Source organism: Sprattus sprattus (assembly GCF_963457725.1).
Source record: "Sprattus sprattus genome assembly, chromosome: 3".
Taxonomy (NCBI): domain Eukaryota; kingdom Metazoa; phylum Chordata; class Actinopteri; order Clupeiformes; family Clupeidae; genus Sprattus; species Sprattus sprattus.
The window spans coordinates 20,236,635-20,254,134 of NC_137922.1; the positions used below are offsets into that span (position 1 = coordinate 20,236,635).

A 17,500-nucleotide genomic window follows, 5' to 3' on the forward strand; every position below is an offset into this window, starting at 1 on the left:
CCCAAGGATACTCTTCCCCTGCCCAGGTAGGCCCCGACCCCTCGCCCCTTCTCCTATCCCACCCAGGCATGCCCCCGCTGCACGGAGACGTACCCCTGCTCCGACGGCGGGCCACGGAGCCTGGCCCCTGGGGTAGGAGCCACTCAGGGCACAGGTACAGACACAGCCACTTCAGGCTGTCGGGAGGTCTCTAAGTTCAGCCGCGGACAGTTCAAACCAAGCTGTGTGCTTTATCTCTGAAGAGCAACGCACACAGAAGCAGAAAATCACTTCTACCAGTTCATGTCTACCTCCTGGTTGTGCAAATTTGAAAATATGTAAGGTTGTCTCAAATTACTGGGGGAGGGCTACATTTCACTTGGACGCCACACTTGTGCAGATGCACAAGCTTAGAATGGCATTGCGAGGTAGGGCTGCATATCCAAGCGCTTGGTTCACAAGGGTGGGTCTCCTAAGGATGGAAATTCAGGGCTGGAAAGTACATTTTCTGACATATCCTCCAGCAGAACACTGAGCCAGCTCATTCTAGTCATTAGTGAAGTCATTTGCTCCTGGTTTCAGCTTTTTGCCTATTAGTGAATCCAGATGGCGTTGACGAAAATGCTGGGTAGGACTCGTACCTGGACCCTACACGTCTGAGGTCATGAATGATTTCACAAGTATGCCTGCAGGCTTGCTGTGTTTTTCATTCTCAGTAAGATATTTCTGTTCTGCTTGCTATCGAATGGTGTCACTTGGAGCCTAGCCAGGAACACTGACAAGCCCTGAATGTTCTAGAATCAACATTAGGGATTTGTTGCCATCTCTACTGATATGAAATATTTATTAGCAGTTGGTTTCAGAGAGATGCTAAACTTCCAACAACTGTTTCCTAGGCTTGCCTTACCTGACACACATTGTCGCTAATTGCTAATATTTTCTCACTTATTCTGCTTTCTTCACTGTTTTTCACAGTTTCTTACCTGCTCTAATCATAGCCTTAATCTTTATCACAGGTGTCTCTTAAGTGACACTAATATTGTTCTGAAATCTTCCCATGGTTTTTCTAGTGACTTGAGATTTATCTGTACCTCATTTAAATTGTATGTCTTCCTTCTGTCTGTTCTTCACTAACTGCACTTGTATGTCTGATCCATTTGTAAAAAATAAAGACAATAAAATCTGCATGCTTGACTTTCTTTACCTAAAATTATGTATTTTTCCTCTTTACCCTTGCTCAGTCCTGCCTTTCTTTTCACTGGGTGTGCTTTTTGGAAACTTGGATTTGCATTGTCTTCATGATTGCATTATCTGGACACATCTGCACAGCCGTGCTGCTATTTGACAAACAACGTCTTACCCAAAGGTCACTCATTACCACAAAAAAAAGATTTGTGGTCTAACGGTGCAAAGATATTGTCCAAACATGCTTGCAATGCAAGTCCAGAGGTCAGTAACAATGTAACCCCCCCTCCCGAAGCTGTCCCTTTCTCAAAAAGAACACTTTATGTGGCATAAATGATTGCCTCTTAAAACAGCTCTCCTTTTTTTCCCATCTTCATTTTTCTGGGCTTTGCTGACTATTAGCATAATGGCACTCCAGTGTTTCCGACCATTATCTGATTTCTCAATTCCCCTACAAATCTGATTCATCTGTAATCCGTCCGAAGTGAAATTGCTAATTTAGTGGAAGAGCCACTCTGCGGCTACGCTGTGGTCGGGGGAGGGAAGAGAAGAGAGGGGTTTATTAATCATGGCCCTGCATATACGCAAAACTGTTCCCATATTAAATGCATGGAATCCTTCCTTGGATAACAGGAAGCGAGAGGAAGGGAGAGAAGAAGAGAGGGAGATATATGGGGGAAAATGAAAAAAAAAAAACACCCATATGGGTTTATTATCTCTATGTATTCTGGCTAAGGCAAGGTGGGGTGGGGGCTACTGTTGTAGACTTTCATTGAAGTTTTATTGAAAATGGCCTTGGCAGGTTAATATAAACAGGCTAATATTAGCAACAGGTTTTACCTGTGTTTAGCCAGATATGCAAGTGATGATCATTTAATCAATGTATAATCTTTGCAGAGACCCTTGGCATTGGTTTTGTTCTTACTTCTCTAGTTTGTTTGCTGATCGAGAGATGCCTTTGTACTTTCCTAATGCTAGCTTAATTGGCCAACCTGGGACCAGGGAAACGGAGATGATGTGCAGGTGCAAAGCATGACTGTTAGATGTTAGCTGTAAGCTGATGAATGTGCGTGGGTAAAGAGAAGGTTTACTCAGCTTGCATGTTCATTGCGTGTGCACACTGCTTTGATCTAAAGGGGTGAAGCCAGCTCTGCTTAGGGTCGAGATGGGCACCATTTTGGCCGTGTTAACAAACACTGCCTAGGGTACTGAGCAGTTTGGGTTGGGTATCTTGAGCTGGGAAGAAAGACTAAGCATGGGGTCTAGTTCAGCCTCAAGGAGGAGCACTCTTGTGTTCATGCCCATGGTTGTCCCACATGTATTGCACCCGTGATGGTGGCTTACCCTTGCATGGCATACCTGGCCCCCAGTCCTTCCTCCAGTCTCCTCTCAAACTGGCCCCCAGTCCTTCCTCGAGTCCCCACTCAAACTGGCCCTGTATCTGAGGCTGCTTTGTGTTTTCAGAGGAAGCATCATGTCCACTGGGGTCCACCAACATTTGAGGTAAGTTTCTACACAGACGAGGGGTTTGTTACAAGGGCAATGGGTTAAAGCCATACTTTAGGATGTTATGCACACCCTAAAATGGTTTAATGGGAATGGATGGCAAAGTAGATGTTCCCAAAATGGTAGAGTTTGATTGATCGAGTTGTTCAGGGGTGGCTCTGGATTATATTAAACAACACATTGTTACAATAACAGTCAAACTCACAGCTGTGGTGGATTTATATGAAACATCCTCATCAGATTTGACAAGTTCATTCTGAATTGAATGGTTTACTGGTTATAGCAGGCAGGCATCCAAGACACAAGTGTTTTGCAAAGTTTATATCAGTAGTTCAGTTTTACAGTAAAAAAAAAAAACAAGTAATTTTCAGCTTTAACCTTCTGGGTGGGATGATGTTTCCTTTATCGGTAACAGTCATATTTTTCATCACTCACTTGATAAGGGGTCAGTGTCCGGCAGGAAGGACACAAAAAAAAAACAACAATACACTCTTCAGACCGCTGACATTGTTCGTCCTTGTATAGATTAGCAGAGCCAAAGAGCCAACCAGCGCAATTACCGCAAGTCCTTATCACGCGTCAACACATTTGTGCACTTGTCCACAACACTTGGGATTCATCAGGGCCCAGCGTTAGCATTCCAGAATACTTTGACATTTCAAATAAGCAGCCAACAGCTCGCTGTTGATTCCAAGGGCTAAGTGTTCGACTGTATGTTAAGATTCTTCACATTTGGGGCCACTGGAATAATTTTGAATAAAAGTGATCTGGGGTTTATAGTGCAGGCAATAGTTTTGCACTGAGCATTGTCATCGTTGAGTCCTTGGTTAGCTGTCAATTTATTAGAAGATTGGGATCGTCCACAATCCAAATTGACCTGCGGCAGTAGATCTCGATATCATTGATAAACTGTAACCTGGATTTGAGATTGTGATTGTGGGATGAGAAGTGAACACACACACATGCAAACACACACGCACGCACACCATCTCCATTCACCGCCGCCACCACCACACCCTTCTGGCTCAGTCGAGATGTATGGTGATTGGTTGAGACAGTAATGGAGTCGATCAATGATGGGTGGCTTGTCATTTAAGAGGCATTCTTAATTCATCACGTTCAGGAGGCCTAATCAATACACCGTTAATCACCCAGACAGAATGGAGCGATAAGGAAAAACCGCTTGCGAAAGGTGAGGCATTTAAAAAACGACACGTCTCACTCCACCCTTGCCCATATGATGGATAGAGAATCCTCATTTTCATCAACCCAGCTTCATTTGTGTTAATGAATTATTGTTTAGTTAATGGCGTTTTAGGCAGTGAAATGTTGCAGAGCTAGTACATTCCTCCCTTGTATCTCTCTCTCTCTCTCTCTCTCTCTCTCTCAGCAGTTGAAGCATGGATAGCCCAGAAAGCGGGTTCCCAGCATCTATCTTGGATTGGCAGTAGCCATTTTGTTCCCCCTCTGTAGCTCACTGATTTCTACTATGATGAAGCCGCATTCACCGCGCCAGGTTTTTTGATTAGGCAGTCCCCGACATGTCTCGCAAAAAACAGCTTCTGTGATCGTTCCACAACCAGCCGAATCAAGGGGCGGGTTTTGGGGGAAAAGCCGAACAGCAGCGAGTGATGGAATGAAAGAACAAACAAATGAAAGAAAGAAAGAAAAGAAAAAAACGTCAGCAGCCGATGACTAAGAGATAGAACTCGTGTTCAGCCTTTTATTGTGCCACTCGCTTTAGCACAGTGACGGGAGCGGCGCTTTCTTCCTGATCAGCCTTCCACCCCCTTTCACCCTCCTTCTCCTCCCCTTTCACCCTCCTTCTCCTCCCCTTTCACCCTCCTTCTCCTCCCCCACCTCCTTCTAGTTACACTCTCTCCTTCTGTCCCTCTGTACTTTTTTTTTGCCTTCCCCCCCATTTTTTTTTTTCCTTCAGGGAAATGCTATCACACTATCACTACCCCAGCCCTGTCTAATCCTACCTCCTCCACAGCAGGGCTTTCATTCAGACGGCTAATCTGATTACACCGTAGAGGCCTCTAATGAAAGAAAGCCTGGGGCTCGCCTGGAGGTGTCTGCCCTCCAAACCCCTCCCAAAATCCCCCCTTGTAGTCCACCACTGAGGCCCATCAGTGAGATGGAGGTTTGCAGTTTGGGGATATGAAGTGTATTTGGTGTTGGACTAAACTTTCCAACACCCACATTTTGTGCATGCTAAATTCTTCTCCCCTGGATCTGCATCTAATTGAAATAGTCAGATACATTCTGTGATGTCTGATTCATTAAGGATTGTGTGTGTGTTTGTGAGTTTTTTGGTGCGTGCATGAGAAGTTTGTTTGGTTTTTTTTGTTTAGTATGTACAGTGTTTATGTGTGTGGCTTTGTTTGAATGCGTGTGTGAGTCAGAGAGAGGCTGTCTGTGTGTTTGTGTGTGTGTGTGTGTGTGTGTGTATACAGTGTGTGTGTGTGTGTTTGCAGACTGTGTGTGTGTGTGTGTGTGTGTGTGTGTGCAGACAGTGTGTGTGTGTGTGTGCAGACAGTGCGTGTGTGAGGCTGTCGATACGGCAGTCTGTGTTCTGCCTCCCCAGCACCCTCTCTCTCATGAACATCCTGTCACATGGCTGATCAAGCACTAACACAGACAGTCCAGAGCCATCTCTGCCGATCTGTGAGACTTTGTCTGAGAAGACAAGTGATTACGGTATCCTCTGGGACTCTGCCCCCCCCCCCCCCCCCCCCTTGTGAACAGATAGTCTTTGTGAATATTTCAGTGTGTGTTACAATTTCAAAGCTGTAGTTCACAACTTTTTTGTAATAATACTTTATTTTGGGCATCATCAGGGCTTGTCCATCTATTTATATCTATATCTATGAAATGCATGCATATAAGCCCAATTCGCTCTGCAATAAGCAGTGTTCATCTTTGGTAAGACCCTAGTCACAGTTCTTCCTCACCAAGCCAATTGTTGCTGGTCTACTCTAAGTGAATGTCATCAATGTCTGCTGTTGCATTGAGCCTTAGATCATGTCTCCTTTACAGAGTGTAAGGGTGTTCTGAAGAGTGTATTTGAATCCTTTCTACAAGATAAATACATATTGGTTGTAATTAATAGGTGTGTTACTACAGGCTCACTAATAATTAATAGCTTATTAGAAAAACTGAAAATGCAGACAGTAAATTAGTATCCATATAGAACTTAATTCTATACTAATGGCTATCAAATAATCAAAAAATAAAGTGTTGATTATCTTCAGAACAGTCAGGCTCACATTCATTGACTGAGACACTTTTCTACATGTACAGGAGGATCCTGTGCCATATGGTTTGTTTATATCCTTAAATTATATGCATGGTAAAGGACCCAAACTGAAAATGTGTTGTCAAAGAAAATGCGGAACCAATTCAAGATTAGAGACGCCATTAACATGTCAGTACTAATCGGAGGCATTGGGTTTTCTCATATTAGCATTGTATTTGTGTTGCTCAGTGATAAAGCAACTGAGAAAATGTTTTCAAACAGAGGAAACCATTTGTATTAGTTCCATTGTGTCCGTCCATCCAGGGAAGAGAGAAAGAGAAAGTAAAGGACCAAGTTTGAGAGAGAAAGTGAGCTATGTTGACGGCCGTAATGTGACTAGCGTGACGCTAACATCCGCTAAGTGCCGTCCTCCTGCCTAATAACGGTGCACCTGAGACTTGGACGCGAACAAAAGGCTGTTGTGCTGCGAAGCCTGGGCTCTGGCTTCACGCTGGGTTATTGTGCGCGCCCGTTCACTCGCACTTTGAAGTGATGATATCCTAATGCCTCTCATCTTCGTCCGCCTACGAGCGCTTGCTTTTGTTCCAGCCCAGATGCTGCCGCCACTCCTGTGTAATGCCATCATAATATCAGTTCAATGGGAGGGGGCCCCGCTGTGAAGACTGGTCTCCATGTGACAGCTATGTGACATACAGACATAACACACAGAATAATGCACACACACACACACACACACACACATACACACACACACACACACACACACCGATCTCACATTCACTCACACACCTGTCTTCCAGAGGCAAGAGCTAGTTGTTGCGTTTCATTCGAGCGCAAAGGCTGGAGTCATCAACTGGTCACGTCTTCATCATCTTCATCTGCATCTTTATGTCTGCTCGCCTGACGAGCCGTTCTCTTCTCCCGCCCCCCCCACCCCCCCCACCCTCGACGAGCCGTCGCCCCAGGACATCCCATGTGGTTTCCTGACAATTGTTGGACTGGTTCTCTCCGCCGCCGTCTCATTAGTCCCCAGCATGCGGCCCTGTCTGACAGGCCTGTGATGTCCTCATTTGGCTGCCTGGAAGAGCTCCTCCGCGCTCCACGCCGGTCCTGGCCGTGTCTCCGCACAGCAGGGGGTGCTTTAAAGGATGGGACGCATGACACACGCACACGTGCGCACACACACACAGAAAGAGAAGAGAGACAAAGAGAGAAATGACACACACATTACAGAGAGAGGGTATATACAACACATACACACACACTTGCGCTTATTCAATGCACAGGCATTGTACATGCGTAGCCATGAGAGCTGCTGTGTGGATTAGCTGTGTTCTGTTAATGCGGAAGAATAATAACACCTTTTAGTTTTCACTGGAGTTCACTGGTTCTTCCCAGATATCTGTACTGAATCATACACATGTGACTTGCATTGTTAGAACCACAGTCTCTTACTGGGATTGAACCCACAACCGTGGGCATAATGGGCAGGTTTGCTTGCAACAAGAGCTAAAACCCAAATGTGTTTGGTAGTGAGGTTTACACACTGCTCTGCATTGTACCTGCTGGTCTTCGGTACACACGATAAAGGGGACAGAGTAGCAAGACCTGTGCAGACTTCTGGAGAGGATGTCCTCTGGTGGGGTTGAAAGATTTCCTCAAATAGAAAAAGATTCTGTGCTACATATGGACTTAAGCTTTGGAGTTGTGCTTTGATCCTGGACCTCCCCACAGTTGTTTTACATTGAAACCAACCATGTATGATGCTGTGGTACAACACTGCATTTTATTCCATGTGTGGTTTATGTCTTTATGTTATGTTTGTAGAATCATTTTATAGGATTTGCTTGATTTAACTCAGTTTTCCAGTGGCGGGTTATTAATGATATGTAACTCTGAATGTCCTCTATTTATTTCAATTACATGAGCATAAGACATTTGTTTAAGGAGATGAAACTAGCAGCCTCACTGATTTGTGTTCTGACTGGAACCGTCTGGAAACTGCACTGGCCTTTTGCTGTGCTTTCATGAGTAACAGTCATGGGTCTCACACTCCACAGGAAAATGTCAACCCATTGCTGTACCCAAACACAACCCCCCCCCCCCCCCTCCCGCTGGGGGTCTTTTACGCCTGTGTGTCAAAATGCAGCACCAGCGTCTCTCTGGTCACTACCCAGAATGCAGAGCCTGCCAGTTCACAAGCGTTGTGTTATTGTGTGGAAAAGGAACTAAAGTTTAAGCGAACACTTCGACTTCCTGTGATGCATGTCAAGATATGCCTCTATCTGGACGTTCTGCTTCACCTTTGTCTGTCCTCCCCCCCCTCCATCCTTTGTCAGGAGCCAGTGGAGGTGCTGTCCAATCAGGCTCTGCTTCCGCCTGCTGCTCAGAGACAGCCCAACAGCCCCAGCCAGCCACCTATGGTGGTCAACAGCATTTATGAGAGCGCTCCAGGTGAGAGATACACACACACGCACATACACATACACATACACACATACACATACACAAGCACACACACAGTAAAAAGTCATTCGAAATAGTCTTGCATTATAAAAAAAATTGTGTGACATTCTGACTTTTATATTGTCCTTTCATGGCCTATTGCATCATTGCAGTGCTCATTCCAATTCAGCACACTAATGAGTTACGCACAGATATTCAGATTCCTATTTGATATTCAGTGGTGTTATGTGAAGCATATCTCAATGCGACAGGTAGTGTTGATGGACACCCAGCTTGTCCCAGACCTTTGTGCTGAAAGATAGCCTTTTTCCCACCACCTGATTTCAGTGCATTTTTGCTAGAAGGTGCACATTCATTCACTTCATCCATATTGGTAGCATAGGAACTGAGCTCTCTCTGTCTCCAGCACAAGTACTGACTATTGTTGTTAATATTATTCAGCTTTGCATGTTTGACCCATGTAGAATCCCCCAGACCATCAGAGCTGTTTACAGCCTGGCACCATTGATTCCTCTCAGTTCTATCTGACTGTCTGCTAATGTGCTTGTTGCAGCCAACTCTGCCAACTGAAATAAATGGAGAAAGGGGAAAAAAATGTTTTTTTTTTCTCATTTTTCTTTTTTTGTACACTCTCTCTCCCAGCTTTCATGTTTCGAGGTCTGACCTTGAAATCATTATGCTGATGAAATGGATTCTAAGTGGGCCATATTTGCATATGCGCTATTGTGCGAACGCACTCGCAAAAGGATAACAAACTCTTTAAAAATTCCCTTTTTCTTGCCTTTTTTCCCCCGCTCACTGCCTCTTTCTCTCATCTTTCTCTCTCTCTTTCTCTCTCTCTCTCTGGAGACAAACTGTATGGTCTGGACTACAAAAGCATTTTTCCCCCGTCTGTGTTCTCCTAAAGCATTGTTTACTGACAAGCATCCCCTTTTCATTATCGACATACTGTACTCCTCTTGTGTGGCTTGTAATGTGCAGTTAGTCTGCGTGTGGTGCAGCGGCAGTGTAGCACGCCCTTGCCCAAACCACACTCCCACCCGCACCCAGCCTCACAGCTCCCCCCCACATCCCCATCCCGAGCCTATTTAAACCAGCCCCAGGAAAAGCCTCAGAAAGTACAGCAGTGCTGACTAGGTGAAAAGGGCTTTTTTTCCCCTCACGTAAGTAAGGTGTTTGTGTGTGTGTGTGTGTGTGTGTGTGTGTGTGTGTGTGTGTGTGTGTGTGTGTGTGTGTGGTGGTGTGTTTGTGAGAAGCAGTGAGTGTTTTCAGGGGTAGTGAGGCTCATATCAGTCCTTCATGCCACTGACAGCAAAAGAAATAGGTCTATATCCTGCGAGCGGATGGTACACCAGTGCTATTTTTCGGAACATTTCTCTGAGCGATTGTCATATTTGTACATCTTGCCGCTCCGACAAACCAGTTATGCTCGCCTCTGTGCTTACGCAAGCAGAGCTTTAAACCCAGCGCAGGTTGCAGATGCCATGGATTTAGGCTCCCGCATCAAGCACTCCTCATAAACATTTAATACAACTCCCGACTGCTGGCTTTGGGGGGGCTTTTCGGGAACGTCGGAGCGACTGGTGTTTTGGTGTGTGTGTGTGTGTGTGTGTGTCCCTTTTGTGGCAGTGTGGGTAAATGCCATACGTGATCCACAAGGGCCTATGGCATTAGGAGTTAGGCAGCCTGAAGGAACTGCTGCTTGGAGATCTTAAGGGGGGGGGGGGTAAGCATGCTGAGATGCTGAGTGCACATGGGAATGGATGTGAACACACACATACACACACACGTAAACAGATATAGAGATTGCAGTTAAATGTACATGGGTAAAAACCTACTTCTGTGTGGTGACGTGTGTGTGTGTGTGCGTGGAGGGGGGGGGGGGGCACATGGTTGAGCAGAGGCAACCACACACATACACACATTATAAATGTGTGTGTATTGCTACTGTTGTGTTGTTGTTGTGTGTATATATATATATATATAAATGCACATTCACATACAGTACTCTTTTAGAAACCCACTTTTTCTGTCTTACTCACTCACTCACTCACTGACTCATATACACACACACACACACACACACACACACACACACACACACACACACCTGTTCAGTGATATGCTCATATATCTGTGTGGTCTGAAGTCCTTGAAGCTGCCTCACACACAGCGGGAGTCTCTTAGGAGACACGTCTGTGCTCAGGAGGTCGTTCATTATCAGGGACAAGTGGAGACACTTGACCATGAACACTTAACCATGCTCAGCCAGCCGTTATGCCTGCCTGCCTATGTGTGTGTGTGTGTCTGTTTGTGTGTGTGTGTGTGTGTGCGTATGTTTGTGTGTGTGTGTGTGTGTGTGTTTTAGTTGCAGCCTTCCACAGGGGAACAATATTGATTGCTACTGTTGTTGTTGTTATGAACCAATCTTCTGGTTCATCCTGGACTTTATGAAAAGAGGGAATTGTGTGTGTGTGTGTGTGTGTGTGTGTGTGTGTGTGTGTGTGTGTGTGTGTGTTTGTGTGTGTTTCATGGTCAATTACTTGGAAGTTGTCATGTGAGGTTTTTGTCCCGTTTCCATGACAGGACCACCATTATTCCAGTTTGTCTGTGCATCGCGGCAGAAAGCCCTCCAAACAAATGCATTTTCGAATACCCGCACAACTCACTGAAAGTGGGTGAAAAGTAATCTGTTTTTCTCCTTATTACAGGATTAATATTAATGAGTGATATTAAATATTTAAAGATGCTGCATTGAGGTGGCTTTTTAAAATTCTCTGGAATTCAGTTTGATTTTGACAGTTTGATTTTGACAGATGGAATGGATAGTACAGTATGCTAGGATGGCAGGGATGGCAGAAGCATTCAGTCCCTGAAGGAGGATATGGGAATGATGGAGAAGCCCTTTGGGAAGTGCTCATGCTGGGGCTTTGAGATGTGTGCTCTGTACTAGATTCCAGTGTTGATCGCTGAGATGGCTGCAGACTCTGCGTGTGAACTGATAAGAGTCCAACTTTATCTCGCTGTGACAGGCTTCACCTCAGAATCTCTCTCTCTCTCTCTCTCTTTCTCTCTTCGATCACTCCGTCTCTCCTTCCCTGTCCCTGACTCTGTCTGTTTATCCTCTCTGTGCCTTTTTCTTACCCACTTATGCATCTCTCCCCCTCTCTCTCACATAGCGTCAGCCCGACCCTCCAATGGCAGTTACGTCCCTCCTGAGGAAGACTACGATGACGAGGGCTTCCCCCCTCCCCCTTCACACCTGATGGTGGAATCAGGCATGAGCCCTCAGCACATATATGCTGCAGAGAGGTGAGAAATCACACACACACACACACACACACACACACACACACATTTATGTGGAGACTGCAGGCTGACCACATCAATTTCAGACTGATCTTTTTGATAGAAGTATTGTGCAGGAGGTCATTAGCCAGTCTTATAATTTTAATAAAACTATCTGTTTCAATACTTTATTTGTATTCAAAGTGTAGTCAAACATTGTCTGTCCAGTATGAGTTGTGTAAATCAGGTTGGGAGCATTAAAGGGCAGTAGATGAATCTTAATGTGGTCTGTATACGTGGTGTGCTTTACTTCAGGGGGCCAGGAAACCCTTCGGCCTACCCTTCTCATCACATGCCAGAGCAACCCCAGAGCTTTCCCAACCACAACAGGAACTCAAAGAGCATGGACCTGGGTAAACACACACACACACACACAGACACACAGACACACAGACACACAGACACACACAGACAATTACACAGACTGACAGAAAGACACACCATCAACAGACCTCTACACATGATACAGGCACAAACTTTTTAACCCTTGTTACAGGCAGCTTGTAGCCTGCCGTGTGCAGTGGGTTGTGACGGACTTAAACACCTGCCTCAGCAGTTTTAATCAGTGTGAAGAGACACACCTCACTCTCTTCTGGGAGCCATTGTTGTTATGGCAGTGGGGTCGTTGGGTGCAGTGAGCCCCGGTGCAGCTGGGAGCGGGAAGGTAGGCCTGGGTATCAGGGTGGGGGGGGGGGGTGGGTGGAGCGCTGGTGGCAGGTGGTAGGAGCGGCAGATAATCAGTAAGGCATCAGGAGTACATATTAGAAAGCGGAGGGGAGAGAGAGAAGAAAAATGAGAGAGAGAGATGAAAGATGATAGAAGGTATGTGTGTGCAAGGGTGAGAGAGGAACAAATTAGTGTTCGTGAATATGTGTCCAAGCAGGTGTGTGTGTGTGTGTGTGTAGAGGAGTCATCAGTATGTATGTTCTGTGCATGTGTGTGAAATAGAAGAAATTTGGAGGGCACACGTGTGTGTGTGTGTGTGTGTGTGTGTGTGTGTGTGTGTGTGTGTGTGTGTGTGTGTGTGTGTTTACACGTGTGTTCTCTCTGGTGGGCAGTGATAGCAGCCGCGTCGGCGAGCCAGAACCAAACGCTCGGTGTGCCTCCCACCGCTCCTCCTGAACGCCACAGAAACCGTCTGCCTCGGCTAGTAATAAGCCCGCCGGCGCGGCACATTTCTCCGCATTAGCTGGGGGTGACCCCGTTAGCTCATCCCACCCTCCCTCCCTTCTTGTCCTCCCACCTTCGTCTTCGCCATCCCTCTCTTTTTTTCTTCCCCCCCCCCCCCTCCGTCACAGAAGAGAGGGATGTTCCATTCTGCCAGAGCGGAGCGGCGCTGTCCATTTCCAATTACAGCTCGTTAGGGGTGCGGATTGGCTCCCTCTCCCCACTCCCGCGCTGTCGCCGATGCACTCGGCCGGCCACAGAGAACTGATTGGTTTTCATTACAGGAGAGAAGCCACCGCATCCTGTTTTTATTTCCTCCACTGCTCTCCAGCCATCCTCACCTCTCCCCGGCCTCTTCTTCATCTGTCTGTGTGTGTGTGTGTGTGTGTGTGTGTGTGTGTGTGTCCGTCTGTCTGTCTGTGTCTTTGTGTGTGTGTGTGTGTGTGTGTGTGTGTGTGTGTGTGTGTTGCTCCATTTCCCTCTTTTCAATTTCTTCCCTCGCTCCCTTTTCATATTCCCCCCTTCTATCCCTTTCTCTATTCTGTTATATCTCAGCTTTTTTATCATAGCTTTATTTTTTTCCTCTCTCTGTCTTGTTCAATTCATCTCTCTCTCCTTCTTTCTTCTCTCCCCTACTGCATTTTGGTGGGCCAATTGCTCATCTGTTGTTTTTATCTGTATGTTCCTAAATTGCTCCCTTCTGTACCTTTTCTATTTGCTTCTCTGATTTCACACTTGTGTTTTTCCCCTTCCTGACCACCACTCCCCTCCCCTTCCATCTCCTCACCTCTCCTCTCCCCTTTCATCTCCTCTCCTGGGTCTTTGGTCACGCTCCGCTTCATGACCTCTTCAGGCTCATTTCTCCGCACCCCACCCCCCCCTCCCCCGCCGGCCCTCTCCTCCGCCGGCCCATGATCCTCTCTGCCTGTCGCCCACTCGGCTCATTGCCGGGTCCCTCCCGTCATTACCCCCTTCGGGGGCATCGTGAGATTGCATCTGTATTAAGGCATCTCGTGGCTTCCTTATCTCCCCCCCCACCCCCCACCGAGATGTGACCATTGTGCCACTTCTCCCGGAGATGTTATCCGCCACAGCGCACAGACGGGATGAAATGGTCCGCTGGTTAAGGTAATGGAATAGGTAGCCGTGGGCAGCTTGCTACTTACGACCAGGTTAGACAGCTCACTACATTCGTGACCTTGTGGAAAATGAGCCAGGCTGTTGTGGAGATTGCGAGCTTTAAAGGTGTTGGACCATAATGCTGTATGTCAGTGGGATTCTTCCCTTCCCCTTTCAAAATGCCTCATAAATCCTCTTATAGAGATATCACCTCATCTACAGAAGCCACCGCAGATAATTGTGTCTATTTGGTCTTTCTTTGACCCTCTGCTTGAAAACCTGATCTCCATTGGAATGCAGGAAAGCCTGAAAGCTTCTTCCAGAGAGCCTGACTGGTCGAGGAAAACATCCAGACATTTCTGCAAAACACTCCCTTGACATGTCTATGGGAGGCAGCAGCTCACTGAGACCGTGTGTGATGGATGTCTTCTCTAAAGACAAATCAAGAGAACAAGACACAGGCAAATGTGATCATTACAGTGTTTCTCAACGGCTCGCTGGGGCCGGCACAGCCTGCGTGAGGCTTGGTGGAGCCGCTGCTGTGTGCAAGCTAACGAGCCCCTTTGTCCCTGTAAAACGTGCAGCCAGCAAGCATGCAGTCTCTCTCACTCACACACACACACACACACACACACACACACACACACACACACACACACACACATTCTCTCTCTGTTTTGCTCCTTCGAAGGCTGTACTCTCTCTCTCTCTCTCTCTCTCTCTCTCTCTTCTTCCCACAAATATCTGCCCTTTCTTTTAATCTGTCTCTCACTCACCCACCCACACACACACACTCACAGACACCCACACACTCACACACACCCATACACACACACACACCCATACACACACACACACACACACACACACCCCAGTCACATGAAGGGGGTGGGGGGGGGGGTTGCGCCAGGCACCAGTGCTGCGGGCTACACGGCCCCTTGGCTGCCGTCCCTGGGTAATGACTTCATTTTCAGTAAGCAAAGCTGGCAAATCATTAGCAGCTGTGCCCGCTCTGTCACAGGGGAGCTCGCTTCCTCCTGCCTCAACATGGCCCATGCTCATGCCACCGCAGGGCTCTGGTTTGGTGGAATGCGCCATGCCAGTGGCTGGTGGTTGGCATATGCGTGTGGTGGAGGCACGGAGGTGACTTGGCCTGCCAGATGCCACCCACGTGTGTACGTGGCTCGGTGTGCCCACTGTTGTGTATGCCATCAACCTTTGAACAAAAGTCCCCTCTGCCAGGTCCCAGTCTTTCCTATGTGGCTGAGCTCAAAGGTGTTTGGCCAAATACCGTGAATGATGTGCTTTGACAGCGTTAGCTATGAAAAGGAATGAAATTCTTTTGTGTTCAGCCATGACGTGGCAAAGAATAGAACTGTTAGAATGTTCGAGCTGTGCCCCCTGTTCACCCGCACTGTTGGATAGTGTGAGGATGGCAGCGTCTGCAAAACACTGCTCTAGAACCTTCTTGTCACCCCTTCTTACAAATCCCTCAACCCATCTTGTTCTTCTCTCTCCCTCTCCCTTTTCTTTCTCTCTCCCTCTTTCTTTCTTTCTTTCTTTCTCTCTCCCTCCCTCTTTCTTTCCCTCTTTCTCCCTCGGCCTCTCTCTCTCCCCACCTCTTTTCTCTCTGTTTCCTTCTTCGTCTTTCTCCGTCTCTCATCATCCCGCTCTGCTGGGGAAAGGAGCTCATGAAAAATGAAAGGGATTATTTAAGAGAAATTGCTCTGTAATGAAAACCTATTATTGCATCCCACGGTGCAGAGCCTGTGGCGGCTGCTTCTCCCTCTACTCAGTCCTATTTCTGTGGATTACTGACACACACTCACAAACATTCACACACACACACACACACACACACACACACACAAACAAAAACACACACATTAAGAATAGATTTATCCTCATCCTGATTCAAATAGTGGGTATTCTTCCTTTGAGCACTGTTGTAGTTGGCCCAAAAATCTAACATGACACACACATGATCACACACACACACACTCGGATGTATGTGAATTAGCTTTATTGGAAAATATGTGTGGCCTGGCGTACCGGGACTTAGAATGTTGTCGTCCCTGTCAGATACCCTGTCAGACTAAATCCCTGGAAGAAGAACTTAAACCACTGAACAAACAAGTTGTTGATCAAGATGGTTTGTTTGCGAGGAAGTGTATGCATTAATCGTAAAGGTACTAGTCGGGTTGTGTTTGACGCCTCTGCCGCGACAGCATTCCACACAACGTACTGCATCAGAAGAGCAGAGCTCAGTACTGCTTGGAACACATAATGGACAAACGTGGATACCTCATAACATAGCTTTGACACCACAACGTGAAGTCGGATTTAATTAAAGTTTAAATACACCTTTATCCGTTTGTTCTTGCGCCAACATATCACCGCAGGAGGCATAATGATTTTTATGATGATTTTTGCGGTCTGTGCTTGTTAAATAAATATGTTTCTTTTTTATTTCTCTCTCGACTATATCTATCTTTCTAAAAAAAGAAATTTATTGGGGCTAGTCTAATTCATTTCAGGCAACCAAAATCTGAGGAATGCCTGCATGATGGGCTACTAGGGATTTAGCCATTTTGTGAGTAGCCCTGAGTAGCCCCATTTTAAAACAGGATTATTCCAGTTTTTCTTTATTTAACTGTAGCTTTAACCTTGACATGTGTGGGCCTGGAAGAACTGAGTCAGTGTGCGGGCCGCGGCTGGTGTTTTTACTATTGGGTTGGCGTGTGTGCGTGTGTTTGGCTTATGTGCGATACATTATGACTGTGCAACTGAAATAGTGGAATGGGAAAGTGTGTGTGTGTGTGACTGTGTGACTGTTTGACTGTGTGACTGCGTGCATGTGTTTGAGTGAAGGCTTACCGCAGATGTTCTCAGCTGCACAGAAGCCTGACTTGCCCAGTAAAGACCCTCCTAATTAAAGCCAAGTGTGGTTACTTTGCGGGAGCAAGAGAAAACATGCCCCACATTAGGAACGAAAGTGCTTCTGAGGGACCAGTGTTGGAAAGGAAAAGCCCCTTCTCTCTCTTTTTCCTCTTTCTCTCAAAACGGCATAAATCTCATCTCGGAAGCTCATAGTAATCGTACACCAAAGACACACGCACTCACTGACCACACATGTCGAGTGGAATGTAGCTGGTTTTCTTTCATATTTCAGCACAATTGTTGTTATTTCTCTCAGTTTTGCTGCCATCATGATGATGTTTTGGTCCTTTTAAAGGAAAACAAAATCTTTTATAATTAAAATTAAAATTAGAATTAGAAAAATTCCCTGTGTGCACTGCAGTCGTAAAGATTTTCACTCATTCTGGTTGACAGCCCTGATAGATTAGCTTATTGAGTGATTGATTATGTGATTGATGGTTCCCTCTTGTGTTGCAGTGCCTGATGAGAGCAACGTCGGATCTCTAGCTGGTCCGTCAGGAGGTGAGGATGGACTGTTTCTTTCTCTTC

The 17,500-nt window shown here is 46.3% G+C and overlaps 1 protein-coding gene across 1 annotated transcript in view; it reads left to right on the plus strand.

Moving 5' to 3' along the window:
• pard3ba (par-3 family cell polarity regulator beta a) overlaps window positions 1–17,500 on the plus strand; it is a gene marked incomplete at both ends in the record, with an annotated part of 148,337 nt that overhangs the window by 75,751 nt on the left and 55,086 nt on the right. Inside the window, 5 exons of the mRNA XM_080834162.1 lie at window positions 1–26; window positions 8,272–8,386; window positions 11,584–11,710; window positions 12,002–12,099; window positions 17,429–17,473. The exon at window positions 1–26 is cut by the window's left edge and continues 151 nt beyond it. Coding sequence (XP_080690288.1) covers window positions 1–26; window positions 8,272–8,386; window positions 11,584–11,710; window positions 12,002–12,099; window positions 17,429–17,473 — 411 coding nt within the window. The remainder of the gene's footprint in view (window positions 27–8,271; window positions 8,387–11,583; window positions 11,711–12,001; window positions 12,100–17,428; window positions 17,474–17,500) is intronic.